The sequence below is a fragment of the Chionomys nivalis genome, chromosome X, assembly GCF_950005125.1.
Source record: "Chionomys nivalis chromosome X, mChiNiv1.1, whole genome shotgun sequence".
NCBI lineage: Eukaryota > Metazoa > Chordata > Mammalia > Rodentia > Cricetidae > Chionomys > Chionomys nivalis.
In genome coordinates, this window is record NC_080112.1 from 131,975,641 (window position 1) to 131,988,304 (window position 12,664).

Sequence of the window (12,664 nt, forward strand, 5' to 3'; positions counted from 1 at the left end):
TATTCCATATAATATGAAGTAAGTATGCTATATAAAACATCTGTCATATAATCTACTGATATTTAGATTATATGTAGTGATTAAAATCATTTTTTTCAATGTAGGCACAAGAAATATCACACCAACTCCCATCAGTTTTAGCTTCAAAATGATCATTTAAGAAAACAATTGAAGCCGGGCGGTGGTGGCGCACGATTTAATCCCAGCACTCGGGAGGCAGAGGCAGGCGGATCACTGTGAGTTCGAGACCAGCCTGGTCTACAAGAGCTAGTTCCAACAGGCTCCAAAGCTACAGAGAAACCCTGTCTCGAAAAACAAAAAGAAAACAACTGAGATTGAAATATGCCATGATAACACCACTGAGGCTCTACAGAAAAAAATTCTTGTCCTTAGGAAACCAGTGAGATTCCACAACTTATTCTTAGACAATTGATGAGGAAGAAACTATTGGCCAGAAAAAGCACATGTGGATCGCTTCTCGGCCTTTTGGCTAAGATCAAGTGTAGTAAAAAGCACATGTGGAAATGTTTAAAGGTAGAGTCTAATCAAAAGGTAGAGTTCTGTATTATTCTTGCCACTTTACTTTAGATATAAAACAAAATGAAATAAAAACCCTTAAAGATGTTGGAGTGGGGCAATCAGTCAGGAGGACTGAGATAGAAGGACCAGGAAGAAGTTCAAGGATAGCCTGGACTACACTGTGAGCTGGGATAAATAAAGAGATCCCATCTCAAAAGCCAACAGCAACAACAAAAGACATTGGAGGAAAAACTATAGTTCTTACTATGATTAGTCACAAATGCTCACATCCTCCCAGTAGACTAGAACTTACATGTAAAACAAGCAAACAAAAACACTGGAAATTTCCTACAACCTTTGAAAAAACATTGCCAAAATCAGAATATTATTGTGTAAAATCATCAAGTAAAAGCAATGCCAGCTGGACACGGTAGCCTACACCAGCAATCCCAGCACTGCTGGGGTAAAGGCAGAAGGATCAGGAATTCAAGGTTATCCTTGGTCAGACTGGGCCTCATGAGAGACCCTGGCACCAAAAATAAACAAATAAATAAGGATTTGGAGACATAGCTCAGTGCCTAAAAGCACCTGTGCATAAGCATGAGGCTCTGAGTAGGGATCCCAACACCCATGGAATAGGTCAGCGCTGGCTGACTGTGTGTGCCTGTAACACCAGCACTATGAGGTGGGGGAGCAGAGAAGGGGTTCACTGGCCTTGCTGACTACCAACCTAGCTCAGGTTCCATGACAGACCCTATCTCAAGGGAATAAGGCAGAAGACTGATAGAGCACCTGACACCCTATACAACTATACACACGTATACATATGTACACACACACACATATATATATACATACATACACACAATAGACAGACAGACCTACCTGACTACCTATTGACAGGCTAACCTACAATGCCGGTAACTCCAATAAGTGGGTTAATACATAAGTCTGTACTGGAGTCATATAAACTGCAATAAAACACCCAAAACCTATAGAATGATAAGTGCTCAGAAATGACCAGAATCGTGTAAGCAACATCATAGCATTTCACATTTTTTGTCCAATGTAAATAAGGTCCTAGAGATTTCGAGGTGAAAAACATCTGAGCAAAGTACAGTCCGGTATTTCAAACATCAAATTGTAGGTGCTATACTGCAGATCAGGGAAATTTTCAAATATCCCAGTGTTTCAAAGCTGTTGAAGGGCTTTTGAAATCAATCTGAAACCCCCTACCTGTGACTTATAATCAGCATTAGAGTAATATCCCCAAGAAATGTTCTAGTTATTTTATGGGCCTCTTTCCAGAAAAAAAAAATCATTTTTGTCTCTAATTTCAAATATCTGGCTATTCCAAAACTTCTGAAACAGTTCCAATTGTTTAAGTGTGAGCTGAGTATTTTCACAAGTTTTAGAATGATTTGGCAAAATATATCTTGTTACAAACAAGAGAAATATCTCCAGGCATAGTGGCATACACTGTTAATTCCAACATGGGAGGCAGGAGGCAGGAGGCAAATCTCTATAAGTTCAAGGCTCGCTTGATCTGTAAAGCAAACTCCAAGGTAGCCAGAAGTGAGGGAGGAAGGGAGAAAGAGCAAGGGAGAGAAGGAGGAATGTAAGTATACAGAAATTTTTTAAAGCACGGATAGGAACAATAGTCAAAAAGAAAGAAAACGGCAAGTTACTCAAAAATATTGCTTTGCCAAATAAAATCAGAAATTTTGATCTACCTTCCCTTTTTAGAGGGTGGGGTTTGAGATAGGGTTTTTTCTATGTAGCCCTGGCTGTCCTGGAACTCACTCTGTAGACCAGGATGGCTTCAAACTCACAGAGATCCCCCTGCTTCTGCCTCCTGGGTGCTGGGATTAAAGGCAGGGGCCACCACTGCCCGGCCCAATTCTGTATTTTTAAAAGCCGTGTAATACTGTCCCTCTGTGACAGAATTTTTTTCTACATGGGAAGAAAAATTTTCTCAAGCCTAAATCTGCAATGTCATTGCTTTCAGAAATGAGAGCTGTGAGCAAGATCAAGATTCTATATTGGAGGGAAAAGTATTCTAAGGAAAAGAAAATCCAGGTTTTACTCTTAGGACTCTGACCCATTAAGCAACTGTTGAAGGAGCAGCTCTTTACTGGAGCTTGCCCTTAATTGAGAGTCTTACGCTTGGTTTCAGAACCCATTAATCATTACCCTTAAATAGTAAACAAAGGGGAATTTCACAATCAGGTGATGTGTCTGTAAAGACTATATAAAGGCGCTCCTCCTCGACACTTCATCAGCTTATCGCCTGCTGCTCTTCCACTCTTCCAGTGCCTGCTCTGACTGGTAAGCAGCTCGGTGAGTTCTTAACATGCCCACTGGCTTTTGCAGTGCTGGGGATAGAACCCAGGGCTTCCAGCAGCCTAAGCAAGCGCTCTACTAACAGCTATGTTCCCTAGCTCCTAACTTGATTATTTTTAAAATACTTTAGGAGCCAATAATGTTCTCATCTACGTCTCTTCTCTCTCCCTTTTCCCTTTTCTCCCCCGTCTTTCCCAATAAAGAGGGAGGGGAGTAAAAACCTGTTGGCAGCACTTGGCATGAAAGCTCCACTTTAGCATTTTGGTAAATCTACTTTCTTCCCAATTTACAGGACAGCAGAATGAGTGCCAAGAAGTCTCCCGAAGAAATGAAGAGCATTTTTGAAAAATATGCAGCCAAAGAAGGCGATCCAAACCAGCTATCAAAGGAGGAGTTGAAGCTACTGATTCAGTCAGAATTCCCCACTCTCCTGAAGGTGAGTGCATACCTGAGCTGCCAGAGGCCTCTGCCTCTGGGGGTGGGAGAGCACAGCTGAGAGCCTAGGGCTGAGGGCTGCCTCAGAAATACTGCCCACAGCCCTATGGGGATATGGCCACATACAACCCAGGGCCTAGCAAAGACTAAACAGGTGCTCTAAGCTACAGCCCAAATCCACATGATTTTTGTTTTTAGAATACACACACACACACACACACACACACACACAGAGCTGAAAAAGAATAACATTATAACCTGGTGTTTCCTAATTTTCTTATACTTCACAATAACTTTGTGTATGTGTTGCTGGGACTTGAACCCAAGACCTCAGACATGCATGTGGAGATTTGTTGCATAGTAAAGAATATATACTTAACACTACTGAACTGTTTACATAAAAATAGCCAGATGAGGGACTAGAAAGATGGTTCAGCAGTTTGGAGCATTTACTATTGCTGCAGAGAACCCAGGTTTGGGATTACAGGCTTGATCCAGGGGGCTGGAGAGATTGCTCAGTGGCTAAGAACACATGATGCTCTTTCCAAAAGACCTAGATTCAGATCCCAGCACTCATGTCCACCAGTAACTCACAACCACCTGTAGCTTCAAAGGATCTGATGCCATTTAATGGCCTCTAAGGGCAGCTGCACTTACATGTACATGCCCACAGACAGATGCACACACATACACACACACACACACACAGTATTTTTTAAATGGGGGAGGGACAAATATTATGGTACAGTCACTCATTTAATCTCAGAACTCTGGAGGCAGAGGCAGGTGGATCTCTGTTGAGTTCGAGGCTAGTCTCATCTGCATGGTGGGTTTCAAGTCATAATGAGACCCTGTCTCATAGATAAATAAAATAAAAAGGAAAGATGGAACCCAGTTATGTGACATAAAACCACCATTACAGCTGAAGCAGGCTTCACCACACCTATTATCACATTACCAGTGGCATATGACTGAAACCTAGGCTGCCTTCTTGGAAGGAAAATACAGTTCCTCCTAATTTCAGAGATGTGTTTCAGTATCCTATCTAAATTTTCTTCCTTCCCCTATCCCATTCTCTTTATCTCGTACAGGGTGCGAGTACTCTAGACAATCTGTTTAAAGAGCTGGATAAGAATGGCGATGGAGAAGTCAGTTTCGAAGAATTTCAAGCACTGATCAAAAAGATATCAGCATGAAGAAGCCATTAAAGAGCACCGTCACCACCTAGTGATCGAATCTTTCACAAGCATAAAGATCTAGCTGTGAGACCAATATACTGTTAATAAAGCAATTTCTGAGACATGGCTCTCTTGTCAAGTACTGACTCTAGATTACTTAGATTTTAGAGTAAACTTAGCCTGATGCACCTACTTTATTTTTCTGAATTTTTTATTTGTTTTACATTTATTTATTTAGTGTGTGTTTATTGCTCACATGTACGTATGAGCATGTTCGTGCACCACAGGTCACAGTACATGGGTGGAGGTCAGAAGATAACATGGAGAGAAGGTTCTCTCTTACCATGTGTGACTGGGGGACCAAACTCTGGTTGTCAGACTGGGTGTTAAGTGCCTTTTCCTTCCTGAGCCATCTTGTTGCCTGACTCACCTACCTTTGAGATTAAAAAGAAAAGTCATCAGACCCTATTTAAACATACACACCAAAATAAGACTTGAAATTAGAAGGGGACACTGGAAAGATGAGTTTCTGTGGGAGAAGGACGTGGGAGAGACAGAATAATGGGGGTGAAAGGGCTAGAATCACCATATACATGTATGGAACCAAACCATCAAGGAATTTTTTTTTTTTTTTGGTTTTGGTTTTGGTTTTTTGAGACAGGGTTTCTCTGTAGCTTGGGAGCCTGTCCTGGAACTCACTTTGTAGACCAGACTGGCCTTGAACTCACAGAGATCTGCCTGCCTCTGCCTCCCAAGTGCTGGGATTAAAGGCGTGAAACATCACACTCAGCATTTTTTTTAACTTTTAAAAGTAAGAAATTTTAAATATATATTGCCAAGTATGATGGCTCATGCATTTGGGAGGTAGAGGCAAAAGGATTGAGTTCAAGGTCATACCCAGTTACATAGAACTTAAGGCTAGCCTGGGCTACATGACACCCTGTCTCACAAAAAGTTTTGTTACGGATTTTTTTTAAGATTTTTAAATTTTATTTTGTGTATTTGCCCGCACGTATATATGTGCACCACCTTCATACGATGCCTGAGGAGGGCAGAAGAGAGTTTCAGATCCCCTGAAACTGGAGCTATAGACAGAAATGAACTGCTATGAAGGAAGGCGGAACTGGACCTGGCTCCTCTCCAAGAGCAGCAAGTACTTTTAACCTCTGAGCCATCTCCATAGCCCCTTACAAAAAGACATTAAAATGAGGCTGGGCACATGTGGGTGGCTCAAATTAGATTTGATAAACACACACACACACACACACACACACACACACACACACACACACACACACATATATATATATATATATATATATATGTTGGTTTCCAGCATCCACATGGTGGCTCACAACAATCTGTAACTCCAGTTGCAGGGTAGCCAACACCCTCTCTGGTGCCTGTGGATATGAATGTAATACAGACTATTAGAGACTGTTAGCCTACCATGTATAAGATCCTAGGTTCTATCTGTAGCACCACCAAAGGTAAAAGGCAGGGTAAATGACAAATATGATAGCACATGCCTTTAGTCCCAGCACTGGATGCACAGGTAGGTGGATCTCTCTGTGGGTCTGAGATCAGCCTTGTCTACACAGCAAGAACTGGGCCATCTAGAGCTACAAGGTAAAAATCTCAGAGAGCCTAAAGAGATGGGTCAGTGGTTAAGAATATATATTACTAGCCGGGCGATGGTGATGCACGCCTTTAATCCCAGCACTCGGGAGGCAGAGGCAGGCAGATCTCTGTGAGTTCGAGACCAGCCTGATCTACAGAGCTAGTTCCAGGACAGGCTCCAAAGCCACAGAGAAACCCTGTCTCGAAACCCCCCCCAAAAAAAGAATATATATTACTACTGGGTGGTGGTGGCACATACCCTTAATCCCAGAGGCAGGTGGATCTTTGTGAGTTCATGAACAGCCTGTTCCACAGAGTGAGTTTCTGGACAGAGAGATTTACAAAGAGAAACCCTGTTTCAAAAACAGAAATATACGTAGGCTTTAAAGAGAGAAGAAAAAGACTATAGAGTCATAAAATAAAGATAATGCTTTTAAAATGGGTAAAATCTTTAAAGAGACAGAATAAAGATACTCATAGTTTTAAAGGAGTAAAGAAAAATAAGCCGTGTAAAAATGGAAAATTCACAGAGTCTGGATTATATATATTATTGTGTTGTCTTTTAATTTTTTGACTGTGGAGGAGTTAAGTACAGAGAGATATTTCATTGTATGGACTGCTAAGTTAAACCAACATAAAGGCATCTTGATTTCAAAATTTGAGTCTAAGGATATGTTGTTTTGGAAGAGTTTCTTCTCTTGTTTCCACAGAGGATGAGAACCTGTGGATTGCTTCCAGACTGGTATGGTTTGACGGAATAAGACCCCATCAAAGGTCACCTTGAACACCCCTCAAAAAATTACTTCGCCCAGCTGCTGACTGAGATGAACCTAGCACACAGGATGCACCATAAAAGACCTGATTAACAGAGCTCCCAATCAGCAGGAAGAAATATGGACAAAACTACACCCATATTCCCAAATATTGTCTATAAATCTCTGTTTATATTTAAAGGGGGTTATGATATAGATATGCTGTAGAGATTTGCATTTGTATGGATCTTGGTTATTGATACAAATTTAAGATCAATTTTGTCATATGTATATGTATTTCTGATCTTCATTAAGGTATTATGTTTGTGTAGCTCATTTTAAAATGTAATATATAATTAAGAAATATAAGTTAATAAAGGACATTGAGCATATAATTTGTGATCCTAGAGAAGCTAAATAAGAAAGTGAACCCAAAGAAAATCGTACAGTCATCCACCTGGATAGGGGAAGTAGACAAGATTGCAGGGCAAAAACTGGGAACTTGGCGGTGAGGTGGCATGGGGCTAAGGGTAAATGGGGTGAGAAACGTGAGAAGGGGAGGATGGGAGGAGCTTGGGGGATTGTGATGGTTGGGGTATAGGAAGGGTGGATACGGGAGCAGTGAAGTATATATCCTAACTAAGGGAGCCATCTTAGGGTTGGCAAAAGACTTGACTCTAGAGGTGCTCGCAGGTGTCCAGGGAGATGTCCCCAGCTGGTACCTTGGGCAACTGAGGAGAGGGAACCTGAAATGACCCTATCCTATACTGATGAATATCTTACATATCACCTTTGAACGTTCATCTGGCGATGGATCAAGATAGAGACAGAGACTCAATTTGGAGCAACGGTCTGAGCTCTTAAGGTCCAAATGAGGAGCAGAAGGAGGGAGAACATGAGCAAGGAAGTCAGGACCACGAGGGTGCACCCACCCACTGTGACATTGGAACTGATCTCTTGGGAGCCCACCAAGGCCAGCTGGACTGGGACTGAATAAGCATGGGTTGAAACTGGACTCTCTGAACATGGCGGACAATGAAGGCTGATGAGAAGCCAAGGACAATGGCACTAGGTTTCGATCCTAATACATGAACTGGCTTTGTGGGAGCTTAGCCTGTTTGGACGCTCACCTTCCTGGACCTAGATAGAAGTGGGAGGACCTTGGTCTTCCTGCAGGGCAGGGAATTTGGACTGCTCTTCAGTATCGAGAGGGAGGGGGAATGGAGTGGGGGGAAGAGAAGAGGAGTGGGGATAGGGGGAGGGGAGTGGGGGGAGGGGCAATATGTGGGAGGAGGGGGAGGGAAATGGGAAACGGGAAGCAGGTGGATATTTTAATTAAAAAAGAATAAAAATAAATAATAATAATAAAAAAAGAAATATAAGTTAATAGATACTCATCTATAATAGTCAAGCTTGTAGTCATGTTAGATTTTCTAGATATTTAGAGATATATTTCAGTTAGGTATTCTTCAAATATTTCAGAGACCTTCAGAATATGGCATTTAAAATGTTTTAGTAACTTAGGACTTTTCATGACAATGAGACACATTTGCTCCTGGCAACACCAACTACTTCGAGAGGAATATGAGAACTGAAGAGGCTCCTTATAGAGTTTGCTAGCCATTTGGGCAAGAAACTGCTTTTGCCTGGACTGTTTAACTGGACATGTAGGACCCACAAAGAAATTACTGCTGAACTTGCCTAAAGGTGAGATGGTCCTTCAGGGTTCCTGCTTCATGAAAGAGTCTGCCAGACATTCTGCTGGACACAAAAGAAAGTGACTGATAAACTGCCAATATAGGCAGAACTGTCTTTGAAATTTTCTGCTTCATGGAAAAGTCTGATAGATACTGTGGGCCTGTAGGCTGAAGATGGGTGCCCCAATGGTATAGAAGAACTTTGGGTGACTGGGCAGCGAGACGTCTCTGTCAATTCTAGAATTTATATTGGGGGTTCCCTTTCTTTCTCAGAATTAGCGGGGTTAGACTATTGTGGAGGATTGGGTAATCCAAAGAAAAGAAAGCTAACTGGTTCCTACTACATAAGCTCCAACCTCTCCCATGAGATTTGGGAGTCCTCCAAAAAGCCTTACAAGTCCCTATCTAGGAGGGAGAAGAATCAGGAAGTTGGCCATCTTAAATATCTAAGTGAAGAGTACATATATCTACCTAAAGCCTGTCTACCTGCCTACCAGGGAACTGTCTGACACCTATTCCCTTAGACTAATACAGAGTTAGAACGTAAGTCAGCTATGTTCCCGGTAAGTCTCCTCTAAAAAAAAGCTGAGACAACTTTAAAGCAGAAAAAAGACCAGAGTTGCTGCAGATCCAGAAGTATTCTGCAACACTCCATAGCATTCTATTAGATCTTTGGATAAGTCAGAGAAATATAACAAATTTTTGCTTTTCTTGTGGGTACTCTTGGATGCAGCATCTACTGTAACCCTTGGAGAAAAATCTATTTCTCTTTTTATGTGTGCCTGTTAAGAGCCTGTTCTGAATAACAGTGTCTCCATTGATTTTTTAAGCAACCATAATACTTACCTTGCATGCTAAAAAAGGGCAGGGGTAAGGACAACTAAAGAAATGAAACAGATTTTAGCAGTAGACATATCCTAAAAGAGTCTCCTGGTTTCCAACATGTTTACTTTCTTAGCTACAAGAGAAGGAAGGGCCATGCCTGCTAAGTAATTGCTATCTGCCCAAGTCAAGTCACTCCTCAGGCATTGTAGTGCTGGCTGCCTTATGATTCCATTCCCCTTAGCCTTTTTCTTTAATAAGACTTTCAGTCATCAGCACAACTGCTGGCTCTTAAGGCTATTTTTCTCCAGCAAAGTGATCTCAGCACATAAAGACATTCAATAGCAATTAGGTTTTATTGTTTTCATCTCACTTATGTGTATAGGAGCCACTGAAATGTAAAATGCACACATCCTCTGACTTAGCAGTTTCACGTCTATGGGATTCATCCCACAGATGTGCTTATGTGTGGGTAAAGAACATATTGTACATGGAGGTCAAATTGTAGAGTGATTTAAGGTTAACAAAGAGTAAAAGCTAAATACAAAACTATAAACACAATACCATAAATGCAATAAATACTGTCATGCCCATAGTGCACACAGCTAGGCAAGCTGTAAAAGGTTCTTACACAATGATAGGTAATCAGTGTAAGGTGGGGACAATGTCTCAAGCATGCTAGCTAAAGTGGCTGTGGGTGTGGCCCAGTGGTAGGATAGGACACTAAGCTAGTATTCATGGTGCCTTGAATTCCCATTCATTGCACTGCCTCCCCCTCAAAAGTCTATACATTCATCCACACATACGTACATGTATAGTCAGTCTCTCTCTCTCTCTGTCACACACACATACACACACATACACTGTCACACATATGCATGCATGTGTCCCTGAATTAATAACAACAGCAAAAAAAAGAATGTAGTTGCTACTTTGGAAGAGAAGTAACACAAAATAAGGCGAATGAAGTCATTTTATACCTTCTCTGCAGATTTAACTTTATCCTGTGTATCAATTTTTCTTCGTACACACATACAGAGCAAGCGTCAAAGACCTAACCTCGACAAACTGTCTAATAGCGACACCTACTGGTAAAAGCCCTTCCTATCCCAATGTATCTCCTGAAAAAGAAAACCCATCATTTTCCTGGCAGAGCCACTGCAGCTATTACTCGGGAAATACATTTCTATTAAAGCCTCCTAAAGAACTCTTTACTGATATGAGGCCTTCTGAGCATAAGGCTTAAAAGTACCATCTGGTTGGGAAGTGACGGTTCATTATGGTTTGAACTGAAAGCTATAAAAAGGCATGAATATTTCTTTACCTTTCCATGGGGTGAAAAAAAAAACAAATCAGAAAATAAATGAGAAGAATATGCTATGATGTAACTAAAAAGGGGATAAGTTACAGATGGACATACACATTTGTTTTTATTTTTAATTAATTTCAAGATGTGTGTGTGTCTAAGTGTTTTGTCTGCATGTTTGTAAGTGTATCATGGTCATGCAGGACCCACAGAGGCCAGAAGAGAGTGTCGAATTCCCTAGAACTAGAGTTATAGATAATTATGAACTTCCATGTGAGTGCTGGGACCTGACCCCAGGTCCTTTGCAAGAACACGTGCTCATGACTGCAAAGTCATCACTCCAGGCCCTATTGATATTTTTTAAAAATGGCAAAATGGGGCTGACAAGATGACCCAGTGGATAAGAATACTTGTCACCAAGATAATGATCAGAGTTCGACCCCCAAGACCTCTACAAGGCCTATATGGTAAAAGAAGAGAGCCAAATCCCACAAAAGTTGTCACCAGCACTATATGCAAACTGTGACATACGTGCCTAGACACATGCACACACATGCACATGCACTCAAATAAAATGTCATTTTGTTCAATGGAATAAATCAAGAAAAAATAACAAATAGTTGCTATACAGGAAGGTAGAGGAGTGTTGTTATACAAGTATGAAGTACACCCTCCTGGGCCCTGTGTTCAAACAGTTACTCCCCAGCTGTAGTGTTGTTTAGGGAAGCTGAGCAAGCTTTTGGACGAGGGGCTTAGTTGGCAGATAAATGCTGGGCTGTTTAGGAATGGATGAAGGTTAACAGGCCAGCTTTGCTCTACACTTGTTCCTACAGCATGTTCCTCATGTTCCCACCAACGTGGACAGGAACCAGTCCCACCACTATGCCTTCTCTATTCTGATGGCCTATATCTCCTCGAACTGTGAGGCAAATGAAACCACTCAAGGCTCAGGAGATAGTTAAGTTGTTTGAGTGCTTCCCTAGCATTGATAAAGTCCTGGGATTCCATCCCCAACAATACATAAACCAGAAATGATAGTGTATACCTGGAATCCCAAAAATTGAGAGGTAACGGCAAAGAATCAGAAGTCCAAGTTATCATAGGGTTCCTTGATAGCCCATCTCAATTTAAAAATCAAACACTCCTCCCTTAAGCTGTTAAGATGGAATATTACTTATGTCATAAGGATGAGAAAAGTAACTAGTATAAAAATAATAATAGAACCAGATTTCTCAAGCCAATGACTTCTTCATCTTTAATTATGCATCTGTGTGTAGATACGTACAAAAGCACAGGTCAGAGGCACTGGATACCCTGGAGCTGGAGTTACAGACAGTTGTGAGCTGCCTACTACGAGTGCTGAGATTTAAAACTCAGGTCCTCCGCAAGAGCGGTACACATTTTCTTAACAGGGTATCTCTGTGTAGTCCTCGCTGTTCTGGAACTCACTATGTAGAGCAGGCTAGCCTCAACTCACAGAGATCGCCTGCCTTTGCCTCTAAGTGCTAGGATTAAAGGCATGAGCCACCATGCCCATCTGCAGCACACATTCTTAATTGCTGAGCCGTCATTCAAGCCCAAAGTCAATGATTCTTAGTGGAGACAGTTCTGACCACCCTCCCACCATTTGGTAATATCTCGAGGAAATTTTAGTGTCATAATTGAGTACAGGACTAATGACATCTAGCACCTCACACATAAATAAAAATATGCACCAGTTATACAGTGCTGAGGATAAAACTCAGGGTTTTGTATATACTGAAAAACACTTTACCAACTGAACTACATTCCAAGCCTTGGAATTTTTTTAAGAAATAAAGTGATCCAAAATTGACTGCCATGATAGTGACACAGAACTGTAAAAACGCTAAAGCACATTGAATGAGAGCTTCAAATGGCCAATATCTGTAAGATGTTAGTAGTAATGATGATTGGCAAATGGCTCAGCAGGTAAGAACACCAGTCCCAAGCTCGACAGCCTGAGTTTGATCC

At 41.4% G+C, this 12,664-nt stretch overlaps 2 protein-coding genes and 1 pseudogene across 6 annotated transcripts in view; 2 read left to right on the forward strand and 1 right to left on the reverse strand.

Annotated features, from left to right (window-relative positions):
* Nucleotides 1-12,664, reverse strand: part of Ctps2 (CTP synthase 2) — a 122,332-nt gene that overhangs the window by 73,414 nt on the left and 36,254 nt on the right. The window lies entirely within an intron of this gene.
* On the forward strand, nucleotides 471-617 carry LOC130868761 (U2 spliceosomal RNA; annotated as a pseudogene).
* S100g (S100 calcium binding protein G) lies at nucleotides 2,812-4,580 on the forward strand. 2 transcript variants are annotated; one of them, XM_057760127.1, is made up of 3 exons: nucleotides 2,812-2,859; nucleotides 3,155-3,298; nucleotides 4,389-4,580. In XM_057760127.1, exons 2-3 carry the CDS (start codon nucleotides 3,164-3,166, stop codon nucleotides 4,491-4,493), a joined length of 240 nt encoding a protein of 79 aa, XP_057616110.1. In that variant the 5' UTR covers nucleotides 2,812-2,859; nucleotides 3,155-3,163; the 3' UTR covers nucleotides 4,494-4,580. The 2 variants fall into 2 exon arrangements, with proteins under 2 accessions (XP_057616110.1, XP_057616109.1); XM_057760126.1 differs by having other exon boundaries at nucleotides 2,812-2,847.